Below are 8,593 nucleotides of genomic sequence, written 5' to 3' on the forward strand. Positions count from 1 at the left end.
GGGGACTGAGTCACTATAAGAAGGACAAATGACGTAAAGTCTTCTGTGTAGACAATGCATGCAGAGCTAGTAGTGGGGCTAGTTCTAATTTGACCATTCCCTTATCTCATTTACTAAAAAACAAACAAACAAAAAAATCCAGATTAGGACGATGAGGATAAAGGCAACCAGGAAGCCTGCAAAAGCCCCAGATTCTTCTGGTTCCCTGAAGAAGTCAGACTCATCTGGAAATTGACACCTGAGCCATTATTTCTTTTACTGATAACAAGACAACAGAAATATGGGTAGTTTTTCCGATATCAACAGACTAGCAAAATTGGAAATACAAAATATTATAGTGCAAAGAAGTACGATTTTGGTGAGGCTTTTGTCGCATTCCAGAGACTGTTTTACAGTCAATTGGATCAGAAACAAAAACCCGGTCAAGAGAGGAAACCACACAGAAGTAATTTCTACATGAGTGCCTCTGTAAGAAGAGGCAGATGTTTTCCCCCATTAATGATTCCTACTATCTTTGTTCCTGATCTGAAGTCCAGTTTAATATTGACATCTCATTAATCTTCATAACCTGCAGTAAATTCACATAATTTCAGACAGTGCAACTACTTAAAAAAAGATTATGATAAAATAATTAATACTGAAATACTTCCAGCTTCTTACAATCTTTATGAAAAACCCCAAGCCTCGCTATAATCTTCTTCAAATGCTAGAAATTTTGCACACAAAAGCAAGAAACCACATCTTATTTTTATTTAAATAAGGAGGAATAAAATGACAAAGTAAATAATATAATATCCCATATATTCTGTTTCTCATTGTTGACATCTTTTTTAAGTTTTAAAAACTCTAATAACATGTAAAACCTAAAACTAAAAATTAAAGAAAAACATCTGTTTTATTTAATGTGGGAAAAAACCTGAAAAAATAAGTTTATTTTGGTCTAGTAGAAAATAACTGTATGGTTTTAGATGGCAACTATAAATAATCTGTTAAATTGATAACGGTTCATTGACTTTTCCTCAAGTATCTTCTCAAAATAGTTTGATTAAAAAAAAGTAACCAAATCATCATTCAGCTTTTTGGTGAAAAAATAAAATTAATCTGAAAAAGAAAAATGGAATCATTAATCCAAAATGCATATTGCTTGCTAAAAATGAAGGCTTATAACAAAAGACAAATTTGTGATTAAGTAATAACAAACACCCAAAGAATGCCTTTGAGTAGGGGAAAATATGGGTATTCCTACCTAGAAAATATTTGATCAAATCTACTCTTCCTACAACTCTCAAAAGAGAAAAATGACACAATCCAGATCTTCTCTATCTACTCTCTCCTTACCCTCTTGCAATTTGGCAATAATGTATCATTTGACTTAAAGAAGTCATTAATAAATGGCATTCTTAAATGAAATGGATTTTCTCACCCCTCAATCCTTATCATTATGGATCTTTTCTATGGATTTTTAACACTATTGGTGAATACCATTAAAAAAAAATCTTTCTTCCTTGCTTTCAAGAGGTCTACTCCCTCTCCTTTCAGTATGATTATTTTAAACACGTCTTTCACTCTGCTCTGTACTCCCTCTTGGAAGGTTCATATCATTTCACACTTCCATCTCAGGTTCAAGGTAGCCATTTCTGGAGTCAGATCAAAGCCTGGTTTCGCCACTTATCAGCTGCATAATCTTGGCCCCGTTACATAGCCTCTCTCTGACTCAGTTTCCTCATATGTAAAATAGGGATGAGAGTAGGGATTGTGGGGATTAAATGTAAAACATCAAACAGAGTGCCTATCTACCATATATGGTAGATGCTCAATATGTGGTATTTACTAATATCAGGTTTGGTATTCTGTTGACATTTTATTCTTTATTATGAAAGCCAAACTCATTATCTCTCCCTCCAAACTTATACACCCTTTACAAGTTTCCCAGTCAGATAAATGATACCAATGCTTTTCCAGTTTACCACAAATCCTTGGGATCATCTTTAATCCCTCCACAGGGACCCGCCACTGTGCAAAAGCTCTCTACAGTGTCCTTCCTTTTTGGTTCTGTAATTTAAGTCAAGTTTATCATTTATGTAATACTTACAGCTGCACCCCAGTACTGGATTGTTCACAGCTTTGTATAACTAGCTATTCAAGAGCATTCGTTACCTACTACTTCAAAACAAACAAACACTTCTCATAAGTCAACCCCAGCCATAGGAAAGGAACTACATGAATCAGCACTTCTCTATCCTAGGCTCAATTAGCATCAATCTCCAACCTCTCTCTATCTTCTCTCTTGCCTCAAGTTCTAATCGCATCTCCCTATTTCAACTCCATTCCATTCTCCCTACTTTGTTGTGAGGATGACCTTTTTGGGTTTCTGGGAAGAAAAGTGTACCGTAAAACATGCCTCCCCTCTCACAGGCACTTCAAAGCAGACACATAAAGAAAAAGAAAATCAGCAATGCCTATTTACAGGGCAAAGGTCCAAGCCAGAACTTCTTCCAAGTGCGAGTAATCATAAAGCTCCATAGAGTTTAATAGTCACTGCTAAGAGTGTTCATATACATGCCAATATGTATATATAACAATAAACAGAAGTTGTCAAAAAAAAGTACAGTTACATTTTTCTTTTTTAATTGGGCAGCATTTATTTCAGTAAATTAAGAAGTATGATCTTTGGTCTGGAATAGCCCAACATCATATTATGTTCACAGAAGACAGGATATATCTGTTTATAAACATGACCTTTAAATTTCTTGCAACAGGACACAGATTAAAACAGTGACTTTCTTTCATACGTGTTCAAATACACCATATGCTAGGAATTATTTAGTTATATATACAATCATAGCCAACATTCTCAAAAAGAGATAAAATTTATGCATGTGATCACATATACCTGTGTAAGTAATCACAAGAGACCTGATTTATACATTTTTATAAGCATTTTATTAAAAATTTAAAACGTATGCAAAATATATGGACATGATCACTTTACACATAATAAGCACAAAAGGGAGGATTATATCCATTTCTGACTATGAGATTTCATAGTTATCCATTCGTTTGATCCTAACGCGTAAATCTTATCAGAAGCATCAAATTCTCTATTTTTGGACAGTGGGGTAAAGATTTGAAGGTCTGATTCTAGCTGAAAAAAGGGTATACTGTAAGAAGTCTAATGACTAAACAGTTGCAAATTCTAGAAAGAATTTTATATAACTCTGAGTTAGGTACTAATTTATGCTTCAAGTTTTTCATCCAGGGCTATCTTTTTAGGTACATGAAAGGAAAAAGCAACGATACTCAGAGAGGTGGTCTGTAGGGCCCTCATTTAGTGAAGGGCAGTAAAAAAGAGGTATTTTTTTAGATGCAATCCCATTTGCAGCAATCTCACAGGTTATTTTTTATCTATTCTTCTATCTATTCAGACAGACCATAAGACATACAAGGGCAAGAAAACTATGGTTTATTCATCCTTGTAACTCAAAATGCCTTGCACATGGCCACTAAGAATCAGAGTTCACATTTAGAGTCGGTTTCCCAAGAGCAGAGATGCCTGTTCTCGTCCACTTTCACTCTGAGCCCATCTTGCTGGCACTAATAGTGTGTATTATGAGAATGAGGTACAGTTAACAAGCACGTTTTAACAAATGAGTAAACCAGATATATGGAAAGATAAAAACAATATATTCAACTAATAAATTTTATTTGTACATAAAAGGCAGGAGAGCTTAGATAAGGTCGTGCATATGGCTGATTCTCTTTGTTGTGCAACGGAAACTAACACAGTATCGTGAAGCAATTATACTCCAATAAAGATCTATTAAAAATATTTTTTTAATTTTTAATTAAAAAAAAAGAAAGTATAGGGGAAAAGGTCACGTGAAGAAGTGTGACAACGACTGAGAGAAAATACTGTTGGAAGATTTGTCATTATATATCAGAAATCCCTGGGTTTTAAAATTCAAGGATTAAGACTAAGAACTGAAGCTTCCATTTGCTATGTTGTATCAACAGAGCCATAGTACAAAAAGGAGTATTATGTTCATGAAAGAGTCAAATTTAATTTGGACATTAACAACCTATTTCCCCTGAGTAGTATCTACCCAAGAATTTTACTTTTTTAAAGCTTCCTAAATTTATTTTAACTCAAGGCACCTCCTTAAAAGCACAGCACTTCACTAGAGAGCTTTTTATTTGTTTAATTTCAAACTGCAGTGATATTTCTTAATTAGGAATTTAAGGTGCTAAATTTATTTTGATTATATTTAATTTATTATTTTAAATTCTTAGTCATCCTGAATCAACAGCCAACAGTATTCAAACCATTTTTTTAGGATTTACTGGCAGAGATCTTCGGATAACTATTATCAACATAAAATAACTCAAACACCCAATTTCAAGAATAATAGAAAATTCTTTGAATTAAAGAGATTTGTGATGTAAAACCCAAAATACATCAACTGTCACGAAGCCTTAAATTCAAAATGTAAGTAATATTTTGTACAATGGGGAAAAAAAAGCAAACATAAAAATTATATCATCTTTATGTGTGTGTGTGTATGTATACACACACACACACACACACACATACATATATGTTATGACAGATTGACAGATTTGAGAGTTTAAATTAAATGGCTTAGGCTAAATTGCTAAGCTCATCTCAGATATAAATTATATCATTATAAAATATCCCAAAAATCTTTAAACCTTGGTCTTAACAAATTATACACAAAATAGTATGAGGCCAGATATTAACATTCAAACTAGGTATACCATAACAGAAAAACATTTAACCTAATGTTTGAAATTGTTACAGCTTCAACACTTGCCATCTTAACGGTAGTCTCTGAGTAAAACATGCTCAACACTGAGCAACACCTATGGAAACTTGAAATAACCTCCCTGAATAACTGGTGATTATTAATCATAGTCAAATAATCTATATATATAAGATTCATTTCAAGGCTGTTCAAGGGTGATCAACCACAGCTAATAGTCATAATCATACACTATTACCCCAAGCCCTATTTCATAACCGAACACCTATCCACTACCCTTCAAAATCTGGATTCTGACCCAATAAGCAATCTAAGTTATTGGGTCTACAAGAAAAATATTGACATGAAACTTCTCCTTGCTCTTAAGTACTTGAACATAAATTAAATCTGTCACTACTTTGATTTCTTCTCTACCATCTTTTCTCTCTTCCCATTAGGCAGCTTTTCACCTACACACAGGTCAGTTGAAAAAAAGAGCACATGACTGTAAAGAACTAACTACTTAATCATGATAAAGCTTACCCAAAGAAGTCTCTTTTTTCAGGGTTCCCATATTAATTCTCCTTTATTAAGCATCATCACCATCATAGCCAGTTTTAATTATATGCCCACATGTACAGAACACTACATTAGTTTCAAAACAGTTAAACATATATAGATATTTTCTTTTTAAAAATTATGTACTTGCCTTGTGTCTGCATTTAAGTACAACTCCATAGGCTCCTATAATAAAAAAGAAGTAAACAATTAGGGGCACGTATACAAATTACAGCTCTTGGAGACTGCAGAATCAAAGTTCTATTATATTTACATTGGTTATCAATATGTGGTATAATAATGATTCCTAAAATGATAATATTCTTCAGTGATAATGCAATGAGCCATATACAAAGAGAGCATGAATATTTATTATACATTTTTTATAAACCAAGAGTATAAGCAACCCATTTCCCCAACAAGTGCATATTCTTAAATGTTTCTCTTTTTAAAGAAAATTTCACTTGAGGCATTTTTAAACTTAAGTTTAAAAGTTTCTACAGACAAGATTTGGACATAAGAACTTTAAGAGTAAATTAAAATCACCTCAAAAGATTCTAGGGAACTCAAACTTTAAGAGTTAATGGTTTCACAAAGGTAGGCTCAAGCATGGAGCCTACCAAATATGTTCACTGTCCTAGGAGACATTTAAATTATCTTCTAAGATACTGGAATGTTTTCCCTGACTGGCAAAATAGTACAGGCCTCACACCTCAGCATTCCAATCAATAACTAGTAAGAGTTGCTACATTTTTGCCATAAATACTAAAATCAAAGGCACCAGCAGAGGCGTCCAAGGATCTCTGGCCATTTATAGCCAAGCACTCCCACTTTCTTTGATATATTTCAAATGAGATACATCACTACCTTTTGGGTTACTTATACTATTAACTAGCCAGTAAGCTACTTCCTTAGAGGCAAAACACAGAGTTGACAGCAAGGAAACTGAGGCAAAAGTTATAATGTGAAAAAATCTAATTAGGAGATATGATAACTGAAGTTTGTAGAAATGATTGACATTTACAGACAGGCAAAGCCCGTGTTCATCTCTGAGAAGAGGACTTCAGGGAAATGAAATTAGGAAATGTGTCAACAAAAGAGCCTGGAGAGCCAGAATAAGTCTCCCTCACCCGGTAGAGATGGATGAATCTTATTATCACAGTTAGGATGAACCCAGCCATTACAGCCATCCAACTCAACTCCACAATCACCAGGCAATCATCCAGTCCTCATTTAACTGCCCATGCTAGTTTTTCTGTGGGGTAAAAATGCACTGCTTAGGCTGCAGGGACGTAGAGTTTGCTTGACAGTTTTTAATTACCTTAATATATATGTATTTCATAGTCAGAAAAGCATCTGAGGTAGTTTACAAAGAAAAAAAAAAAACATATAACAATGATGGTTCTGACTACAATTTAAAACTGACATATTCTGATTTATATAACAGTCTGGTAGTTTTAGTTAATCTAAGCCGATCCCTGAGAAGATTATCACCTATGGGTATACTAAGAAAAACAAGGCTATGATCCAGAAAATCTTAGGTCCAGAATCTGGAACATTCCAACCCTGTTACACCCAAGGAGCTGACCTTCTCCAGTGAGTAGCTTTATGGCATGTCTCTATAATACTTTTGAAAAAACAAAAATAAAAATAATAAAGAAAGCAGGTATTATAAAATTAATAGTAGATAACACATTGAAAATGAATTTTATCTACATAATTAATATCAATGAAAAACAGGAAAAGAAGTTGACTGGTGAAGGAAGAAGGATCCATTCTTTTTATATGGTTTCAAACTTTGGACCCTGAAGCAAACACCCAATGATTAAACAATATTTTAATTGTTTCTATTTATTTGAAAAGGATTTAACAACTTAATATTAAAATCCAGAACAACTATCCTGTTGACATAGGTAAATTTTAAAACTTCTTTTGAAATTCAAAATATACTTGAAAATTCTGAAATATCAAGTTTTTGTAATATTTGCTTTAAAGATATAGATGCTCAGAAACCATAATTATAAATCACTTATACCGTGTTAACAGGATCATTTATCAAAATCTCCATAAAGTTATCTTTAAGCCAAGAGCAAAAATTACTAACAAGGGGCTTCCCTGGTGGCGCAGTGGTTGGGAGTCTGCCTGCCGACACAAGGGACATGGGTTCGTGCCCCGGTCCGGAAGGATCCCACGTGCCACGGAGCGGCTGGGCCCGTGAGCCATGGCCGCTGAGCCTGCGCGTCTGGAGCCTGTGCTCCGCAACGGGAGAGGCCACAACAGTGAGAGGCCCGCGTACAGGAAAAAAAAAACAAAAAAAAGACCAAATTGTGTGGTTCAGAATTTATAAAATGTTGTTTGTTATTCTCAAAGACAAATAGAAGTTATTTATTCATTTATTTATCATGTATTAAGGAAAATTTAACATACAAATTTTAAGTTAGTCAAAATAAGCCTAGCTGACATAAAAAGTAAATGTAACCTAAAAAATGTAGACTAAAGAAATCATGATTGCTAATGAAAAGAATGAAATGAAGGCAGCCTTAAGAAATCTCTGATTTCTTAAACTTTAAAGGATTTTTAAATGTTATTAACTTTCAATTGGAGAATAAGACCCAAACAGTTTAAGAGTAATTTTACTTTTAATGTTTTACTCTTAGGCACATATGTGAATTGATAAAGGTTAAGTTAACAGAATCTGAATTAATAACTTTTTTGGTGGTAGATATAATTGTACATTGCTCAAAAACTCAAGGAATGCTAAACTTACCTTCACCTACAACCCCAAGGATCTCAAATTTATTCATCACATTACCAATGTTAGGAATCTTCATGAAGACAAACTCCTCTTCTGATGCAAGCCACAGAACATGGCATCAAAAAATAACTTCTAAGAAAGTTGTACAGTAAGTAGAACAAAATATTTCCAAAGGAAGAAATTCTCACAGGTTGGCAGGAACTTTCACATATTTGTCCTAATGTGAAGGATTAAATGATTCCCTGAAAGAACAAACACAATTAAAAATCATAAGTTTTATTTCTCAGTACTCTAATAACCTAACCAATCTTTTTGTACAGTTCTTTTAAAACCACATTAATGTTTCATATACTACTACTACTGCTACTGCTGCTAAAAATAATAGGAGGGAAGAACCCAAAATGAAACACAAATGAAAAAATGTACCTAACTATATTAGAAATGAATAATATAACTACACTGAAGGAGGCTGGGTGAAAAGAATTAACCCCAGGTAACTTCTGAAAGCAGTATTTTAACT

At 33.6% G+C, this 8,593-nt stretch overlaps 1 protein-coding gene across 1 annotated transcript in view; it reads right to left on the reverse strand.

Moving 5' to 3' along the window:
- The window catches only part of CDKL5 (cyclin dependent kinase like 5), a 126,571-nt gene extending 118,249 nt beyond the window's left edge, over positions 1-8,322 (reverse strand). Inside the window, exons 1-2 of the mRNA XM_007467401.1 lie at positions 8,086-8,322; positions 5,470-5,504 (exon numbers count right to left, since the gene is read on the reverse strand). Coding sequence (XP_007467463.1) covers positions 5,470-5,504; positions 8,086-8,149 — 99 coding nt within the window. The 5' untranslated portion in view covers positions 8,150-8,322. The remainder of the gene's footprint in view (positions 1-5,469; positions 5,505-8,085) is intronic.
- Between the last annotated feature and the right edge of the window lie 271 nt (positions 8,323-8,593).

The sequence above is a fragment of the Lipotes vexillifer genome, unplaced genomic scaffold, assembly GCF_000442215.2.
Source record: "Lipotes vexillifer unplaced genomic scaffold, Lipotes_vexillifer_v1.1 scaffold318, whole genome shotgun sequence".
NCBI lineage: Eukaryota > Metazoa > Chordata > Mammalia > Artiodactyla > Lipotidae > Lipotes > Lipotes vexillifer.